Source organism: Cnephaeus nilssonii (genome assembly GCF_951640355.1).
Source record: "Cnephaeus nilssonii genome assembly, chromosome: 19".
Taxonomy (NCBI): Eukaryota; Metazoa; Chordata; class Mammalia; order Chiroptera; family Vespertilionidae; genus Cnephaeus; species Cnephaeus nilssonii.
In genome coordinates this window covers 18,065,745-18,085,768 of record NC_137090.1, presented here as the reverse complement: position 1 = coordinate 18,085,768, position 20,024 = coordinate 18,065,745, and the positions used below count along the sequence as shown (strand labels likewise).

Sequence of the window (20,024 nt, the reverse complement as noted above, 5' to 3'; positions counted from 1 at the left end):
CAAACTGAAGGGTCCCAGGTTCGATTCCAGTCAAGGGCACATGCCCAGGTTGTGGGCTCGAACTCCAGTAGGGGGTATGCAGGAGGCAGCCGATCAATGATTCTCTCTCATCATTTCTATCTCTCTCTCCCTCTCCCTTCTTCTCTGAAATCAATAAAATATATTTTTTTAAAAAGAAAAACTCCTTTTGCAGTTTATTTTTTTAAAAATATGGAGTGAGGTAGGGATCTAATATTTTATTTTTTCATAGGAAATGTCAATGGACCCAATGTCATTTTCTGAGAAAATGACTCAATGTCTTTTCTTCCTACTGATTTGAGATGCTTTATCTACTATGTGTCAAACTTCCATTATCAGCTTAGGTCTATTTCTGACTTTGTGCCAATACTATACTCCTTTAATATGGTTTTGTTATCTGGTATGATGGCTCTCCCACCTCATTGTTCTTTGTTCAAATTTTGTCCTGGCTAAAATCTTTTGGATGAGTAGAATCAACAATGATGCTGACAATAGTTATGATTAGGCTATTTTTTTCTCTGTTTTGTTAATGGAGTCCTCTTTTGATGATATCACTCAAAAGAGAGAGAAGACTGAAAACTTCTGCTTCATGGCATGGAAAAACAAAAACAAAAGACTCATGTAACCTTGAGTAAGTTATCAGATATCTCTTTGCAATGTGTGAATAGCTTTTTAATTTTTATAAGGCTTTCTGTAAGAAGAACAAAAATACATGTATATATAAAAAGTATTTGGCTGAATCATGTGAGACTAAGAGTATGTTACTTCATTCCTGAATATGTTAACATGTATCCTAGACAGGGACATTTGCCTACATATTCACAAGGTAATGATCACAGGCAAGAAATTTGATATTGACTCAATATTATACCATACTATTTCCTAATACATGGTCCATGTTCAAATCCCCCCAATTGTCCCAATAATATCTTTTCTTGTTCCCTATACCGTCCCTCCCCCCTAAATCCAGACTCTAATCAAGGATTAGGCATTACATTTAGTTGTTGAATTACTTTGGTCTCCCTTAATCTAGGGCAGTTGTTTTTGGTCTTTAATGACATGTTCTTTTTTGGAGAGTTTTGGCTAGTTGTTTTGTAGCATTTTCCTCAATTTGGCTTTGTCTGATTGCTTCCTCCTTTTCTGAATCCAGGTTACACATTTTGGAAAGGATAATCAATAGATGATGGTGTCCTCAGTATGTCACAATGGAAGGCACACCATGTCAGTGTGTCCTATTATTGGTGATAAAAATTGGATTACTTGATGGTATCTTCTAGATTTCTCCACTGTTGGTAATTAATACATAAATCTGGGCTAATACTCGGAGGCAGTGTGAATTCTGGTTCCCCAATACTGCTTCACTCAATGATGGTAGCTTCCATAGATGACTCTTGTTTGAGTCTATTATTACTAGAGTAGCTGTAAAACGGTCGCCCAGAACGTGATACTTGTTATTGCTTTTCTAGCTCTGACCTCTGTTTCCTAACTGTGATTCAGCCTAGTCCCTTACATTATGCTGCTTTTGACCAGTTTGGTAAACTCTCTTCCTAACCCTCAGTACCAATAGCAACAGGTCAGCACAGGCAGGCTGTTTTGGTTTGTTTGTTTGTTTGTTTTTAAGTGTACTTTTTATTGTTGATGGTATTACAGATATCTCCCCTTTCCCCCTCTTTACCCCCATCTTTCCGTGTCCATGGGCTATGCCTATAAGCATGCAGGCTGTTTTTAGGTTCACCACAGCACTGGCGAACCAGGTTTAAACAGAAAACGAATACTACTATAAGCTATCTCTTAATAGTAACTATTACTAGCAGTAAGTACGAGCTTCTCTGAATGCAGATAACCTGAATTGTGACTATACCCAGACGGAAAGCTCCTCCTTGAGATGGACAGATGCTCATCTTGCCAACATTTTTTTTTTTTTACATCTGCTCTCAGAGCACAAATTGTACCACAAACAGCAAAGGCGACATCTTAAGGGACCAAACAGAATGTGTTTTCCATTGTCCTCAGACTGACACTATTAGACATGGATTGAGAAGGCCATTGATTTCCCACTTCATGGACCAAAGTGGATAATAATCCTTCGAAACTGCAAATGGGGTGTCTTGTGCAGTCTTTTTTTAACACGTACTGATTTATTCGAGAAAACTGCAGATTTTGTAGGTGGCTGGTTATAATAATTTCAGGTTAAAAACAGAACCATAAAAGTTGAAGACAGCAGAGATCATGTCTAAAAATAAAGCAAGTACTTTTTTTTTCTTTCTATAATCCTCAATTAGAAACCATTTAAGGAGAAGATAATCAGCTTCAGAAACCTGTAAATATGGATTCTACGGTTCTCACTGGCACCTCTGCTTTAAAAATTCACTTTGGCATGTTTTAAATGAATTATTTTACCCTACATCCATCCATGCTGCCCTCTTGATGTAAAACAAAACAAAACAAAAAAACTATCTGGCCAGTATGTATCAGTGGTTAAGCGTCGATCCATGAACCAGGTCACGGTTTGATTCCAGGTCAGAGTTTTGGGCTCCATCTCCAGGGCATGCAGGAGGCAGCCCATCAATGATTCTCACTGATGTTTCTATCTCTCTATCCCTCTCCCTTCTACTCTCTAAAATCAATAAAAAATATATTTAAAGAAAAACAAATAATACTAATAATGAAACAAACTTCATGATGACTATTATAATAACAAATCCTCCATACGCAGAGCTCCCCTTAGATGGTAAACTTCCCTGTGTCAGTTGGTAAATTCAGCAGAAGCTATCTGAGGTCTGCAGAAGAACTTTGTTGGCCACCTCTCCAAGGCAATGTTAAGTTGAGCCAAGTCAACACATTGGAATGTTTACTTAATTCATACAAAGGAGGTGTCCACCCAGGGGAAGAAACTCAGGTAGACTTCGTAGTTAACTAAATGAGATAGTCTAATTCCCTAAAATGAAGTGCCACTCAGTGATTGAAAAGGAGTCATAATCAAGGAGAAGAGATAATAATCAGAAGCTGGACTTGAAAGCCATGGGACCATCCTCCACAGGCACTCTCCGTTCTGGAGTATCTAGAACTTTCTTTTTTCTGTCTCCCATCTCCCTAGATAACCTCACTTATTTTCAACTCTGAATCACGACCTACACCTCTCCTTAAACTCCAGATTCATATATCCAACTCCTTACCTGCCATGTCCACTAGGAAGTCTCCCTGGTCCTTCACACTGACTATGTCTCAAATAATGCTCTTCCCTGCATACACGGCCTCTCCTCCACTGTCCCCACCACGGCCGCGGCACCACCACCACTCAGGGTCAATAGACAAAGCTGGAAATCCTGAGGGCATCCTTATTTTGCCCCTTCTCATGCACCAATACCAACAGAAAGTCAGTTTCCAAAATATATACATATCCCTCCTCTTGTTATCCACTGCCATCTCTCCAGCCCGAGCCACCGTCATCTTGGGTGTGGATTATTGCAATCACCTACCAACGGAACTCCCTACTTGCGATCCTACCAACTATTCTCCATAGAATGGCCACCGCAAACGTTTAAAAACATAAACCACCCAGTGTAACACTATTTCCTAAAATGGATTCTAAAGCAGAAAAAGAGACATTAGCACAAAAACAGGTGAAATCTGAATAAAGTCTGTAGTTTTAAAAAATGTATCATCTATACTAATAAAAGGGTAATATGCAAATTGGTCAGGACGCCCTCACAGTAACGACCGAACAGCAGGCTGCATGGGGCAACAAGGCCGGCAGGTTGGTTGGTGAGGGATGACCAAATGACTGAACAGCAGGCTGTGTGGGGGCGACTAGGCCTGTAGTGGGGTTAGTGAGGGATGACCAAACAACTGAACAGCAAGCTGCATGGGGCGACCAGGCCGGCAAGGGGGGCAGTGAGGGGCGACCAGGTTGGCAGAGAGGGGCAGTGAGGGGCGACCAGGCTGGCAGAGGGGGGCAGTGAAGGGTGACCAGGCTGGCAGGGGGGGGGCAGTTGGGGCAACCAGGCTGGCAGAGGGGGACAGTGAGAGGCGATCAGGCTGGCAGGGGGGGGCAGTTGGGGGCAACCAGGCCAGTGCAGGGGGGGGGGAGTTGGGGGTGGCCAGGCTGGCAGGGGGAGGCAGTTGGGGGCAACCAAACTGGCAGGGGGCAGTGAGGGGTGACCAGGTTGGCAGGGGGGGCAGTTGGGGGCAACCAGGCTGGCAGAGGGGCAGTTAGGGGTGGTCAGGTAGGCAGGTGAGCAGTTAGGAGCCAGCAGTCCCGGATTGTGAGAGGGTGCAGGCTGGGCTGGGGGGTCACCCTCACCCCCATGCACGAATTTCATGCACCGGGCCTCTAGGGGTTATATAACTGTTAACAGTAGGGGAAGCTGGGTAAAGGGTATACAAGAACTCTCTGTACTATCTTTGCAACTTTAGTGTAAATTTAAGATTACAAACTAAAAGTTTATTTAAAAAACCTAAATCTAATTTCTTTCTTTTGGTTAAAATCCTTGCATAACTTCCTATGATACTAAAATTCAAACACTTTGCCATGGTCTCATAGGACTTCTGTGATCTGGCTTCTATTACAGTTTTTAAAAAGATATATTTTTATTTATTTCAGAGAGGCAAGGAGAGGGAGAGAGAGAGAGAAACATCAAGGATGAGAGAGAATCATTGACCAGCTGCCTCCTGCACGCCCCACATTGGGGATCGAGTCTGCAACCTGGGCATATGCCCTAGCCAGGAATCAAACAGTAACCTCCTGGTTCATAGGTCAACCACTGAATCATGCCGGCCAGGCACTTCCACATTATTTACTCTTATTTTCTTGATAAGAAAACTAAAATTCCACTGCTTAAGGTCAACTAGTTGGGACTTCAATACTGATCATTTTGTTTCACAAAGAACAACTTTGTGTTCTTTCTTTCTTTTTTTTTTTTTTTTTTAAATTTCTTTATTGATTAAGGTGTCACATATTTGTCCTCATCCCCCCATTCCCATCCCACACCCCTCCCCTTGGATGCCCCAACCCTCTGTTGAACTTAAGCATTGGTTAGGCTCATATGCATGCACACAAGACCTTTGGTTGATCTCTCCCCCCTCCCCCCACCCTCCCCTATCCTCCCTCTGAGGCCCGATAGTCCGATCGATGCCTCCTTGTTTCTGGTTCTGTTCTTGTTCATCAGTCTATGTTGTTCATCATTTCCCCTAGATGAGCGAAATCATGTGTCACTAGAGATATACTTATAAGAATTGAATGTGCGACGAGCAATAATAGTTATGCTGACAGGCAAATGAATCAGTCTGTAGTGAGTTTCTTTCTGGACCAACAGTTCTTTTGAGACCCAATATCAATGTCCACCAGTTCCCTATGAGTACATGTCGGCACTGACCCCTCAGCTCTGGATGGTGGACAAATGGTGGTAATGCAGGTCCGACTCCCTCTGGTTTGGTCTCGGCCGGACCCAGGGGCACTGATTCACCCGGATCCAGGGGCCCACGGCCTCACCCGGACCCGGGGCCAGGCTCACCCGGATCCAGGGGCCCACGGCCTCACCCGGACACGGGGCCAGGCTCACCCGGATCCAGGGACCCACGGCCTCACCCGGACCCGGGGCCAGGCTCACCCGGATCCAGGGGCCCACGGCCTCACCCGGACCCGGGGCCAGGCTCACCCGGATCCAGGGGCCCGCGGCCCCCCCCGGACCCGGGGCCAGGCCCACCCGGATCCAGGGGCCCGCGGCCCCCCCCGGACCCGGGGCCAGGCCCACCCGGATCCAGGGGCCCGCAGCCTCACCCGGACCCGGGGCCAGGCCCACCCGGATCCAGGGGCCCGCAGCCTCACCCGGACCCGGGGCCAGGCCCACCCGGATCCAGGGGCCCGCGGCCTCACCCGGACCCGGGGCCAGGCCCACCCGGATCCAGGGGCCCGCGGCCCCCCCGGACCCGGGGCCAGGCCCACCCGGATCCAGGGGCCCGCGGCCCCCCCCGGACCCGGGGCCAGGCCCACCCGGATCCAGGGGCCCACGGTCTCACCCGGACCCGGGGCCAGGCTCACCCGGATCCAGGGGCCCACGGCCTCACCCGGACCCGGGACCCAGGCTCACCCGGATCCAGGGGCCCACGGCCTCACCCGGACCCGGGACCAACTTTGTGTTCTTTCATCACAACACAGCTGAGCTAGACACTAAATCAATTCCAAATACTTCTTTTAGGCAACCTCCAAGGAGAGATCTGTGAAGGACAGAGCCTCATGCTTCCAGGAACTCAACTGGACACATTCTTTCCATCTGCTCAGAGGAGGTGGTTGCTCAGGAATAATGGCTAATGAGAATAAATATGGTGCCCTCAAGCCCTTTTATTGTGTGTGGTGGTGATGGTGGTTGTTATAAACATGCTTTTTGTAAGCTGTTCTGTTTCCAGGGGTATGAAGAAGTGGAGAAATTTAGAGAATCCGATATCCTAAGTTTCACAATTGGTTTTTTAAATAGCACTTAGTATCTCTTTTAAATTTATATTCTCAGCCTCGATGCCCATCAGATTCACCTGGGGGAGTGTTATGAATCCTAATGCCTGCACCCCACCCGACAAATGAAATCAGAACCCCAGGGGGAGGGATGGTGGCATCAATGCTAAAGCTTCACAGGTGACTTTACTATCAGTCACGATGGAGAACTATTTGTCTAGATCAGAGGTGGGGGAACCTTTTTTCTGCCAAGGGCTATTAGGACATTTATAAGAATATTCACGGGCCATACAAAATTATCAACCAAAAAATTAGCCTGCTACATTTGGTCAAACATTTAATTAACTCACCCCTAATGTCTTGGAAGGAACAGGCCAAAAGATTTTGAGGGCCTTATATGGCCTGAGGGCTGGATATTCCCTACCCCAGCTCTAAATCCTCAAATGGGTGGCGATCTATCCTATAAATGGCATATCCTACACCCTACCCCAAAGAGGACTTACCAGGTTTAACTGGAGGGCAGACTCTAAAACTGCATATACTCCCAATTGACAAATTCAGCTCTCCTAGAGGGATAATGCTCTGCCCTTCATGTGTGTTGACTAGTTAGACCAGCCTGCGCCCAGGGCCAATTAAATCCCAGTGGAGTGGAAGCCAGGCATGAGCTAAACCACTGCTAAACCTCTCCGGTGAGGCCCATGTGCAGCCAACCTGAGAACCACCACTTTAATGGTGCCTGCTTTGTTTGGAAGAGGAAGTAAAGGCAAAGCTGCCCCCATTAACCCCAGTGAACGACAGTAACCTGGCAGCAGCCATCACGCGTGCTAAGCACTGGCTCTCCCCATTGAGATTTATGGCCTTGGGCAAACAACAGAACCTGAACTTGGCATGGTGCCATCATCCCCAGCACTAATTACAGCTTAAATAATTCTCATCAGTATGTGCATAAAATAAATGGACCTCAATTTAAGACAACTTCCCCACTGTGTTCTGGTTAATGGATTCACAATTTACAGGTCTTCACAATCGTAAATATACAAGTTTTATTTTCACACAGAGGAGAAGATATTTAAACCTAGTCATCTCAACATGAAATTTTTTTTAAAACTAGATATTGGGTCATGGAAAAAATATTACTTACATGGTCAATGATAATAGGATAACAACATGTACTCTATTCAATCACTAATCAATATAATTATCACTAGTGTCTTTCAATTTATTCATTGCTTCTTGTCATCAATTTCATTAAATCTTTGGCAGGTAGGGGAGAAAACAGGTTGCAGGCATCAGTATGAAGAATTGCAGCTGAATGATAAGACTATACACCCAGAACATGCAAAGAAAGGGAGTTTATTAAATTATTTGTCAAAGCAGTGAGAAGAGAAATATCCACTGCTTTCTTTAGCAACTCTGTCTCCCACCAAAAACCGCATCCTCATCCACAGACAGAAAAAGAACATGCCAGCACAGGCCATCTGCTTAAGGCTCCAGTTCTGAACCCCGGGACAAAAGTATCCTATATAATAAAAGGGTAATGTGCAAATTGACCCTAAAGGTCGGGAACGACCAGTCGCTATGATGCGCACTGACCACGAGGGGGCAGATATTCAATGCAGGAGCTGCCTCCTGGTGGTCAGTGCATTTCCACAGGGGGAGCGCTGCTCAGCAGCGGTGGCGGGAGCCTCTTTCACCTCCGCAGCAGCGCTATGGATGCTCGACTAATGGCTTAGGCCTGGGAGAGTGGGCCTAAGCCATTAGTCGGACATCCCCCGAGGGCTCACGGGCTGCCAGAGGGATGTCTGACTGCTAGCTTAGACCTGATCCCCAGGGGAGCGGGCCTAAGCTGTCAGTTGGACATCACCCGAGGTGTCCCGGACTGCAAGAGGGTGCAGGCCAGGCTGAAGGACACCCCTCTCCCCCCAGTGCACGAATTTTCATGCACCGGGCCGCTAGTCTTTTAATAATTAAAGTAAGCTTCATTACATAAAAATATATTTCTCATGGTCTGATTTCAAAGCATTAACTAACTATGAATGAAACGAATGAAAACCAATAAGGTCTTCCTTTTCTGGCTCCCTGGGACCAACCTTGGACCAGCTGGGTGATAAACAGCTGTTGCTGAATATGTAAATGAGAGGAAGGCGAAGTGGCAAAGAAGTCTAACCAAGCTGGGGTTGGCCTGGCTGGTCCAGTGGCCTCAGAAGCAAGACCTAGGGATCTCGGAAGCAGAGCCAGGCAGAGGCTGAAATGGGAACCTGGGCAAAAGCACGCTTAGGACCTCTTTTTTTTTTTTAATATATTTTATTGATTTTTTACAGAGAGGAAGAGAGAGGGATAGAGAGTTAGAAACATCGATGAGAGAGAAACATCGATCAGCTGCCTCTTGCACACCCCCTACTGGGGATGTGCCCGCAACCAAGGTACATGCCCTTGACCGGAATCGAACCTGGGACCCTTGAGTCCGCAGGCCGACGCTCTATCCACTGAGCCAAACCGGTTTCAGCTAGGACCTCTTTTTAAAAAAATATGTTTTTATTGATTTCTGAAAGAGGAAGGGAGAGGGAAAGAGAAAGAAAGATTGGCTGCCTCCTGCACGCCTCCTACTGGGGATAGAGCCCACAACCTGGGCATGTACCCTGACTGGACATCGAACCGGCAACCTCTTGGTTGATGCACCAGACGATGCTCAACCAACTGGGCCATGTCAGCCAGTAGGACCTCTTTTGTGTAACAAGATGGTGGGATATGGAGTTGGGCAAGCTGGGTGCCATGACAGAGAGATAAGGAGCTGTCCCAGTGGTAGTCTCAGAATCAGCAAACTGGGGAGGAGGTAAGGCAAGTACAATAGCTCGTATTTCTCCCAGAGGAAGCACACTGTGTTGACAAGGACTCAGCACAAATGCCCCTGGTTTCGTGCTTCTTTTGCAGGCTGGCCTAAGTCTCAGAGAGACCCAGCCCTGGCCACGGGCAGGGGATGCTGCTGATTCTAGGTGGATAACCTGGTATTTTACATTCTTAGGAGAGGAGTAACAAAGCTAAACTCCTAGGAGAGTAGTGAAAAGAACTTTGCACCTGTCAAAAAGGAATACAAGATAATAAATGATAATAATGTGAATTTTTTGGCTGTTTGAACCAAGCGGAGGATAAACCAGAAGATTATGCTGTTCCTAACAACTTATGGGGATCAAGGTGAGGCCATGTGACCTCCTTAGAACTTCACAAATGGAGGAGTTTATAACTATGCATGAGGACAGAGCCCTACAGAAAAAGAAAGAATTTGTGTGGAAAGATTATAAGATGTTAAAAAAAATTTACACTGTTGTGCCAGGCAAAGCAATTCAAACATCTGATTTGCATCCCCCTTTTCCTGACGTTTAAGCCCACTTCACTGTCCAGTGGCAGTTATTCCAGGAATATAAGTGTGGAATGCAGTGCAGCCAATAACAAAATCACACTGGGGCCCTAACCAGTTGGCTCAGAGGATAGAGCATTGGCCTGCGGATTGGAAGGTCCCAGGTTCGATTCGGGTCAAGGGCATGTACCTTGGATGCGGGCACATCCCCAGTGGGAGGTGTGCAGGAGGCAGCTGATCGATGTTTCTCTCTCATCGATGTTTCTAATTCTCTATCCCTCCCCCTTCCTCTCTGTAAAAAATCAATAAAATATATTTTAAAAAATCACACTGGGAAGGGCACTTCATAACATATTAAAAACCAGCATATTATATGGCTCAATTTTAGGAGAAATGGTTTAAAAAAATTCATCAATAATCTGCAATATGAACCAGAATGCTAATAGTAGTCATCTCTGAAGTATGAAATTAGTACTAGTTTTCCTTCTTTATTTCTTTTTTCTTTTGTATTTTTCAAGTTTTAATAACCATGTGCTAATTTTCCAATCAGAAAAAAAGCCATTGTTTCACAAGGGTTCAAGTTAAACATTGTGCAACACCATTTTAGACCATAAGGTCTTGATGAAAATGGCCACCACAGTACCTCTGATTTTAGGTTGCTGACAAAGAGAGGGTCCTAAACTTTTCCATTGGGGTTACTACACACTAGGGGATGCTAACCACTGGGGACCCTGAACTTATTGGGAAGAGAGTACCCTTGCCACCTACATTCTCTTTTCCTCTGGAAAGTTCCAGAAACTCTGGCGAAGGCACTGAGCTGGTAAATATATGTAGAATGTGCACATATATCTGATTGTATTCATTCATCTCTATAAATAAATGTTAACATGAGAAGATATGTGTTCAACCCAATGATCAGCAACCAAATCCGGGAGTTCCAGGCCCCCACCATCCTCTCAATCCCCAGTGACAATCACTCCAGGTCACAGAAATTCCTGCACATAAAAATGAGAAGAAAAACTAGACAACAAAATAATCCAGAAAGGAATCCCAGGACACTAGCCCTCAGAAGCCAAAGCCAGAACGTTTGGCTCCAGGCACAGTTCTTGCTGCTAGCCCTGGACACACAAGGGCCTGAAAAGTACTATGGCTTTCAGAGCCCAAAGGCAAGAACACAGTATGGCATGGGGGTGGGGGTGGGGGGTGCTACTCACGCTGTCGTTGCTTCCTTTGTTGTCCTCATACTTGGTTTCTATATGAATGGAGAATTTTGGCAAGAAGGAACACTATGGAAAAAGAGAAGGTTTCATTAGCGTACCATTTTTTCTCTCTTTGCATCTTCAATATAGGCTCTGGATGCTCTTCTGATCACTTGCTTGGGAACACTGTTTGCAACCAGAAAGGCTCAGATATGAGGTCAATATCCAAATTCAGACAAGAAAAGCTGCCTTTGGCAACGTGAACACAAAATTTCATCCAGAAGTCAGGCTGGAGAGAATGCCAAGCAATGGAAGGCAAGAGCCATGCCCTAGGCTTGAGAGAAGCAAACACCTGAATCAGAGGCAATTTCAGCTTTGGGTGCCTACCTCTGGGCAACAGCGATCACTGCTGGAACCCAGGGCCCCAGCCTTACCCTTTTATAAACATTCATATAAAGCTAGGCAGGGGGCACAGCAGAACCTTAAGATCATACATTACTGAAGACAGAGAGACCGGGCTTTTAGTTTGGGTCTATCACTTGATAGCTATGTGACTTTGGACAGACAAGTTGATGAACTCTTCTGAACCCTAACAGTATTAAAACATGGATACTAATTATTACCTAACAGTGACATTGTGAGGGTTGAATAAAATCAAGAGCATAGAGTCAGCATTCAGTGTGAGGCTACAGCTGAGCTTGACATAAAAGGCAGCCCCTCTTTCTGACGGCACAGGGGAGAAGAACCCCGAATGCTCACCGCCCTAGTGTCCCAGTTTCACTGAGTTACATTCTATGGATTCAGTGAGATTTTAAAGATTAAGGTAGCTTAATAAGAGGATGAAGCCCTAACCGGTTTGGCTCAGTGGATAGAGCGTTGGCCTGCGGACTCAAGGGTCCCAGGTTCGATTCCAGTCAAGGGCATGTACCTTGGTTGTGGGGAATGTGCAGGAGGCAGCTGATCGATGTTTCTAACTCTCTATCCCTCTCCCTTCCTCTCTGTAAAAAAATCAATAAAATATATTTTAAAAAAAAGAGGGTGAAAAATTTTAAAAATTGATTTCAGAGAGAGGAAGGGAGAGAAACATCAATCAGCGGCCTTCTGCATGCCCCCTACTGGGGATCGAGCCTGCAACCTGGGCATGTGCCCTGACCAGGAATCAAATCTGCGACCTCCTGGTGTATGGGATGAAGCTCAACCCATTGAGCAACACTGGCCAGGCCAACAAGAGGATTTTGATGGATGTTGATGTAACCTTCCTCCTGCTGGCACCAAGCTGGCATTAACTTTCTTGGCCACTGGAAATGGGATTGAAGACAATTGGGTAAAATGACCCAGCATCTCCACTGCAGGTTTAGGGGAAATGAGAGTTGGACTGATCCGCTCAATCCCCATAGCACATATTGTACCCCAGGCACTGGCCTAAATTCTAATTAATTTATGCCTTGCATCCATCCCAGGAACAAGGTACCATTTATTATTACCCTGCTCTAAAGAGAAGGAAACAAAGGCACAGAGAGGTTAAGAAAATGGCTCATGATCACACAGCCAATGAATAGTTGAGTTAGGTTAGAAGGTCTGGTGGCCTGGGCCCAATGTCCATCCCCACTGATTCTCGAAGTGGGGTCTCTGAACCGTTAGTAGTAGTAGTAGCAGCAGCAGCAGCAGCAGTCGCTTGCTGCCTGGAACTCATTAGAAATGCAAATTCGTGGGTCCAACCCGACGCACTGAATCAGAAACTCTGGGAGCCCTTTTGTATTTAATGAGCCCTTCTGGGCCTACTGATGCACACCCAAGTGGGAAAACCACCTCACTATTTCATGCATAGGAAGTAAACAGAGATAACGCATTATCTAAAATCCGGAAGTCCACAGTACCCATCCTCACCGGTATGCGGATGACTCCCTTTCAGCCCAGTGAAGACCCCCAGGCATCTGTACAATAAGGCAGGGGCCTTGGATTGCCACTAAAAATTCTCCTGATGCTACACGCCTGTGTGATTTGGCATTCGTCTGTCTCAATATGGTGAAATAAGCAAGCTGAACCGTGACTAAGGAAACTCAGAACCAGACAATCCCAGTAATTGCCTTTATGGAGAACGTAGCCCTGCAATTTCATTCATTGACACCTTCCTTGCAGTCATCTTTCCAACCTCTCACTCCATAACTGCTGCCCTCACACCCAGGCCCAGGGGGTTCCAAGGAGGGGCTGCTCATTGGGAATCGAGACCCTGAGGACTCAGTGGCTTGAAGCCCACAGCAGAGTTCTCCATCAACCTCGAACTTGGGGAGATGCACCTGCCCGAGACCCTTTTCAAAACAACAAGCCTTCAGGTAAACAGACTTGTCCTTTTTAACCCATAATTCACACGAGAGTCAATCCAACGTGAGTACAGTACCAGCTGGCGAGAGAACAGAGCTGTCAGCATGGGGACTGGGCTGGGTGCATCGGAGTGGAACCCCACAAGAATTTTTTATTGGTTGAACCTCTAAACCATTTACCTAAGGTCAAACAAATGAATCTTAGCATTTGGGTATTGAACCCGAATAGGAAAATAAAAACTCTTATGCAAATCAGCAGATGTTATTTTTGAGTGAGGACTTGGGTTATTTTCATATTAGAATGGCAAGGCTGCCAAAGGCTGTGAGTGCACCTGGCGGGCAAGGCAGTGAGAGGACCAGATTAGACAAGCCATCTCCAGGCGGGTCAGCATTTTTCTCCTACTGCAGTGGTTTGGGGCTGATAATTCCCTTGGGAACTCAGTGGCTGTTACTCGGAGCCCTGGAGAGTGTACCTGTCTTAAGCTAAAAGTCAGGTATATCTGTGGCTCGGGGCCTATTCAGAGCTGTTACTAAAACCTTTCCACTAAGGTGTCCATGATGAGATAAACTTCTGCTTCCCTACGCAGGTTAGCATCCCTAAAAATAGGCCCACTGATCCTCATGGAGCTTTAGCTCTCAGGAGTACAGGAGAGGAAAAAAAGTTGGGAACTCTGACATAACTGGAGCAAAGTGCAAGAAGAGAGACATTGGGCGTGTCACCCAGTGGCTAAAACTGGACGTCTCAGGGATTCAGGAGACTCATAGGCTCTATGGCACACTGAGCAGTTCAAGTCCCATTGGGCCACAACAACATTAAGGACAGACTAAAATACTCCTGTTGACAGAGTTCCCAGATAGACCCCAAGATTCCCAGCATCTGGGATACAGATCCTGTATAAGCCCTCCCCTTAAGTGTGGACAAGACCTAATAATATGGTATAGCAGCTCATCTGATTAAATTACCAAAGTGATTAGATTATGCTACAGTATATAAGGCTTGTGTTTTTGTTTTTTTTTAAATATTTTTACTAGAGGCCTGGTGCATGAAATTCGTGCACAGGTAGGGTCCCTAGGCCTGGCTGGTGATCAGGGCCGATCGGGGCCTTCCAGCTGCTGGCTGGGGCCTTTCTTCATTCCACACTGTCCCTTGGTGGTCAGCGTACGTCATAGTGAGCTACTGAACTCCCGGTCTCTCAGTCAAACTCCTAAGGGGACAATTTGCATATTAGGCTTTTATATATATAGATTGATTTTAGAGAGGAAGGAGAGGAAGAGAGAGATAGAAACATCAATGATAAGAGAGAATCATTGATTGGCTGTCTCCTGCATGTGCCCCACTGGGGATCAAGTCCGCAATTCATGCATGTGCCCTGACCAGGAATCGAACCATGACCTCCTGATTCATAGGTTGACATTCAACCACTGAGCCATGCCAGCCAGGCTGTGAGACTTGTTTTTAGAAGAAGCAGAGGTTCCCTTGTTGGTTTTGCGGAAGTAAGCTGCCATGTCTAGAAGCTGAGGAGCTGAGATGATCCCTGGAGGCCAATCAACTAGAAAACGGGACTTCTTTCCTACAACTAAAAGGAACAGAACCCTGCCAACAGCCAGTGGAATGTAGAAGAGGACCCTGTGCCTCAGATGAGCTGGAGCCATCGCTGACACCTCAATTTCAGCCTGCTAAGGTTCTGAGCCAAAGACCCACCTCACTTGGCCCCAATGGAAATGTGAGGTGATAAATTTGTGATGTGTTAGGCCACTAAATTTGTGGGAAATTTGTTACACAGCAATAAAAAACCAATCCAACACCCAACCTCCAGAGTCCAACCACTGCTTCCTTTCCAAATCTCCCATCTGGCTCATCTGAGTAAAGTATACCCACTTTGAGGCTTGAGCACCTCCAGGGCAATGGGGAATTTGTACTCTTTTTAACTTAGTAGTTCCACCTGTGATGTCTGCTTTATCGATGGCCACTGTTTATTGTCCAGGGTGACATTTACTAGTAACGGATACCACTAAGCTTGCCATTAGCTGGCGTCCAGGTGCAGCAGCGTGTGGCTGGCCCACAGGGAGGGTGCATGGTGGTTCAGTAGAAAGAATACAGGTTTTGGAATGAAGCAGACTTTAGATCAAACCCCAGCTTCTTCTCTCACAAACTGTGTGACTTTGGCAGATTCCTTAATCCTCTTGAGTTTCAGTGTTCTCATCCATAAAATGGAGACAATACCAACCTCACAGCTGTGGGGTGAGGATTAAATGATATAATGCATGTCCAAGACCAGGCAGTGTCTGCTAGAGCAGTCACTCGAGAAATATGGGCCCACCCCGGTGTACCCCTTCCCATGAATGAAATCCCACAGGCTACCTGGGGGAGAAAACAGAGCTGGGGTGGGGGAGTGCTCTGCTGTGTAGGTGTGAGGATGCACTGGGAGGCGGTGGGCTTGCTGGGGCGGCGACGACAGGAGGACACCTGCTTGGTCCTTCCTGACATGGGTGGTGGCCAGGACACAGAGCTTGCTTGCCTTCAGCACGGCTCTGGCCCCTGAGCTGCTCTGTTGTTGAGGACGTCATTACATCTTCCAAGTCCACCCTCGCATTGTCCTCCTTTTCCTGAAGGGTTATCAGTTCCTTTTTCTGCACAGCAGCCCTCTCCCCTCACCCCTTCTCAGACTCTCTAGACGCCCTGCCAACTTCGTGCAGGGAAACAAGCATACCACCAGGATCTCTGTGTTCTTTATTTTTTCCTAGATCTGAAGGCTCTCTGCCTGCTGGTTCACTCAGCCTTATTATGAAAACTGAGGCGCAAAGAAATTAAAAAGTAGCATTTTAAAAAATCAGCATAAAAAACACACAACAGCTTTTGGGAGCCGCGGGGTCCCACTCGATGACCCTGCTTCCAGGCAGAGGGTGGGTGGTGACTGAGCAGCATGATGAAGCAGGGGACAGTCAGTGAGGTTCCCTCGCCCCCTGGAGCCTGGGGGACAGCACGAGTCATTTCAGCCCCTCCCCTGGGCCCACTGGATCTGAACTCTTTCTAATGAAAAATCTTTCTTTCTCTCTGTCTTCTGGACTACAAGAGCAGCTTGGCTAGAGGAACCTTCACTTCATTATATTCAGAGTTTGTTTTGCCCTCAACCCCCTAAAAATAGTAGTGGTGTCATGGAGAAATTTGGGAAATAAGGCAAAAGATCTCTTGTCATTTCCTCTTAGATTTTCTCGCTTAGATCCTCCCTACCCAGAAGAGTCTTATTAGTATTGCTGTCACCTGCTCCCTGCCACAACCAGCTTCCTCAGCAGTCAGGATCTGTGCATCTTTCATTTGCCTTCCAAACCCAGTGGCAACCACCCACCGGCATGAACCCCTTTCTATAAAGTGATCATTCGGTACCTGTGAAAGCTCTAGCACCTAAAACTAATAAGTGGCCCGGTGGACATGGCTCAGTGGTTGAGCGTTGATCTATGAACCGGGAGGTCATAGTTCATTTCCCAGTCAGGGTGCATGCCCGATTTGCGGGCTCAATCCTCAGTGTGGGGTGTAAAGGAGGCAGCCGATCAATGATTATCTCTCATCATTGTTTCTATCTCTCTCTCCCTCTCCGAAATCTATCTATCTATCTATCTATCTATCTATCTATCTATCTATCTATCTAATAAAACCAAAAAGTGCAGAAAAGCGGCAGTTTGGCAGATCTCTGCTGAACATTTAAATGCTTGCACTTGTGTCTTTTGGAAGTGATGAGGGAATCTGCAGTCAGGAAGAAGAATGCCAGGAAAGATGAGCGAAGTACCTGGGCATCTGCAAGAATAATTTCCAGACAAAGCACGCCCAGGTTCAGTGTCGGGAAATGGAAGCAGCATATGCAAAATGCATGGAAGAGCTGAATTTCCAATTCACTACAGACATGCTTTGGAAACATGAAAGAGCTATTTTTAGTCCGGTGATTGATTAGGGTTGCTCTGGCAATAAGAAACACTTAGAACAAAACTAAATGCAAGCAAGTCTTAAAGAGAAAGGGACAAACAGGCTTAGCATTCCATCGTCAGTTTCTGGAAGGTGCTGGAAGCCCTGGCTGCAGTCTCCACACCGCAGAGGGAGAGGGGCTGGTGGCCGTGGAGAATGGGTGTGGGACAGGAGTCTGAGGCTCGTGAAGTGTTCTGCACCCCAGAAGCATGCAGTGGCAAAACTTCTGGAAGAATGTGCACCTTTCACTTTGAAGATCATCACTATTGTCATCCTATACCCCCAAAGCACCAATGGGGGAAACTGTACTCGAACAGTTATTACTCCCACCCTACACCAGTTTGCAAAGTAAAATAAAAATCATATATTCTCTAACAGTATATTTCTAAAAGTTACCTAATGATGCCTCATCTAGTGAGTTTGCTAAAAACAGATTCCAGGCCCCTCTCCTGCTGATTTGCTGAGGGTTCAGGTTCTCCTCATATGGCCCAGGTGTTTCTTAACCCCAGGAAGTTTTGGGTCAAAATGACGACCCAAGGTAAACACTGTCAGCGTTCTCCATGTCCAGTCTGGGCCAGACAGACATGACCCAACACTGAGGTAGTAATGATACTGTACTTACTAGCATCAGGCCCTGTTGGAAGTAGTTGATATGTAAGGTACATGAGTATTTCTAGTGTAGTTGAGTACTCAGTCGGGGGTTATGAGGGCTAAGGTACAGGCTTGCTTCTCAATATGCCCTGTGGCCACTGAGCAAAGAAAATAAGTGTGTGTGCATCTGTCAAATAATAGATGTGCTGCTTTGCTTCAAATAAATCCAAAGAAGGAAAACAGGACTTACCCGAAAGATAAACTGGAGAAATAATTATTTACTTCGGAAATTCAAAGTGATAATATGATGGCTTAAGTTAGTTCCTACTGTAGAAGTGCTTTTAAATCCCTACCCAGAATCCAGGAAGGGTGTGAATTCTCAAGTGTAAAAAAATATGACAAATGAACAAGCATTCATGACCACCCTTTTGGTCCTATAAAAGACATGAACACAACCCAAGTCCAATAGGAAAGGTCAGTTAAACACACTGTGGTGAACTCTAAGACTATGAAAAAAGCAAAGTGTAAAACAGGATGATCCTATTTTTGTAAAAAGAGAAAAAAACCAAACCCCACCAATGGTTAATATATTATGCAGAAAAAAATAGAGAAATAGACATAAAAATATTATTATGGAGAACAGAAGGAATTATGGGGCCCTTTTATTTCCTACACCATACATTTTTATAATGTTTGGGTTTTACAATAAAAATCTATTTTCAGTAATCAGAAAAATTCAAATCAAATAAAAAAGTGAATAAACACATCAATGATATCCCAAAATCTATTATGTGTAATGGAAATCGCAAGATGTTCTAAAAATTCTCTTAATTTTAGTCCTCTTTAAAGAAGAGCCTATTATAAGAGCACTGATAAGTAGATGGAGGAGGTAAAAATCCAGAAAGTTTGGCAATCACTACCTCAAGTGTTGTTCATGGAGTTTTAACACAGGGTGGGATCTAAGAAGTGACACAGTTCAAGCTACATTTAAGTGACATCGGAGTTTATTCTTCAAATAAAATGTTATGAAGAGATATGGTGGCCAGTGGGCATGTCCAAGAAACCTCCTGGACCAAGAAAAGGGAAGTTTATAAAAACCAGTGATTGGGCCCAGTAACTCAATGCCTCATTCCTGGTGACCAGCCAGTATCCTTCCATGTCTGAGGGCAAACTTTATATGGAGGCCTGGAATGAAGAAAGTTAAATGGAAGAATTGAGAAGCTGGCCTGGGGTAGATGAAGTATTCATATGCTTTTAAGAGATCATTTCCTTTTAGCTTTCATCTGGGACTCAATGCATTCCTCCCTGGCCATCTTGTTCCGACTCTACGCAACACATGTTCCCTGCTATCAATGAACATTAAGCTCTATACAGACCTGACCTTTTCTCTAATGGAATTCCCCTGAAGACATTGATTCTCTGGTACCATATTCTTTGTTGTCATATTAAATGTAATCTAAGGCCATCCAGGGAATTTTAGTTTGAGATGGGATCATTAATAAAACTGGATTTGCAAATGTTCCATGTCTCACAACAGGAGACTTATACCCTAGCCTCCATGGGGCTAGGGAGGTCAGGCCTGGAGTGTAGGGTTTATTATTATCTAGGAATCTGGGCTGTGCTGTTTGTAAAACAGAGGATGGTTGGTGGTGAGTCTATATGTAGAGGCAGTTGGTAGACACCTAGATCTTAAAATATCTTTCAATTTATTCTTCATCAGGAAATTTTTATCCTTCCATTTTATTTTTTTTAATATAGTTTTATTGATTTCAGAGAGAGAGAGAGAGAGAGAGAGAGAGAGAGAGAGAGAGAGAGAGAGAAACATCAATGATGAGAAAGAATCATCGATTGGCTGCCTCATGTACACCCTACACTGGGGATTGAGCCCGCAACCTGGGCATATGCCCTGACCGGGAATCAAACCATGACCTTCTTGTTCATAGGTCGACGCTCAACCACTGAGCCAAGCTGGCCGGGCTATCCTTCCAGTTTGATAGAAAATTGGCCCTATCGTTAGAAGGTAACATATATAAAACTTCTCTTTTGTGCAGAGAAGATCTTTAATACACATAACAATTTCAATAAGGTGTCTGTCTGTCTGTCTGTCCCCCATCTACTCAGAATCTCGGTCATC

The 20,024-nt window shown here is 45.5% G+C and overlaps 1 protein-coding gene across 2 annotated transcripts in view; it reads right to left on the bottom strand.

The window, feature by feature from the left end:
- PITPNC1 (phosphatidylinositol transfer protein cytoplasmic 1) overlaps window positions 1–20,024 on the bottom strand; it is a 220,317-nt gene that overhangs the window by 66,876 nt on the left and 133,417 nt on the right. For both annotated transcript variants that reach the window (XM_079797208.1, XM_079797209.1), the window contains exon 4: window positions 11,036–11,107. In XM_079797208.1, coding sequence (XP_079653334.1) covers window positions 11,036–11,107 — 72 coding nt within the window. The remainder of the gene's footprint in view (window positions 1–11,035; window positions 11,108–20,024) is intronic.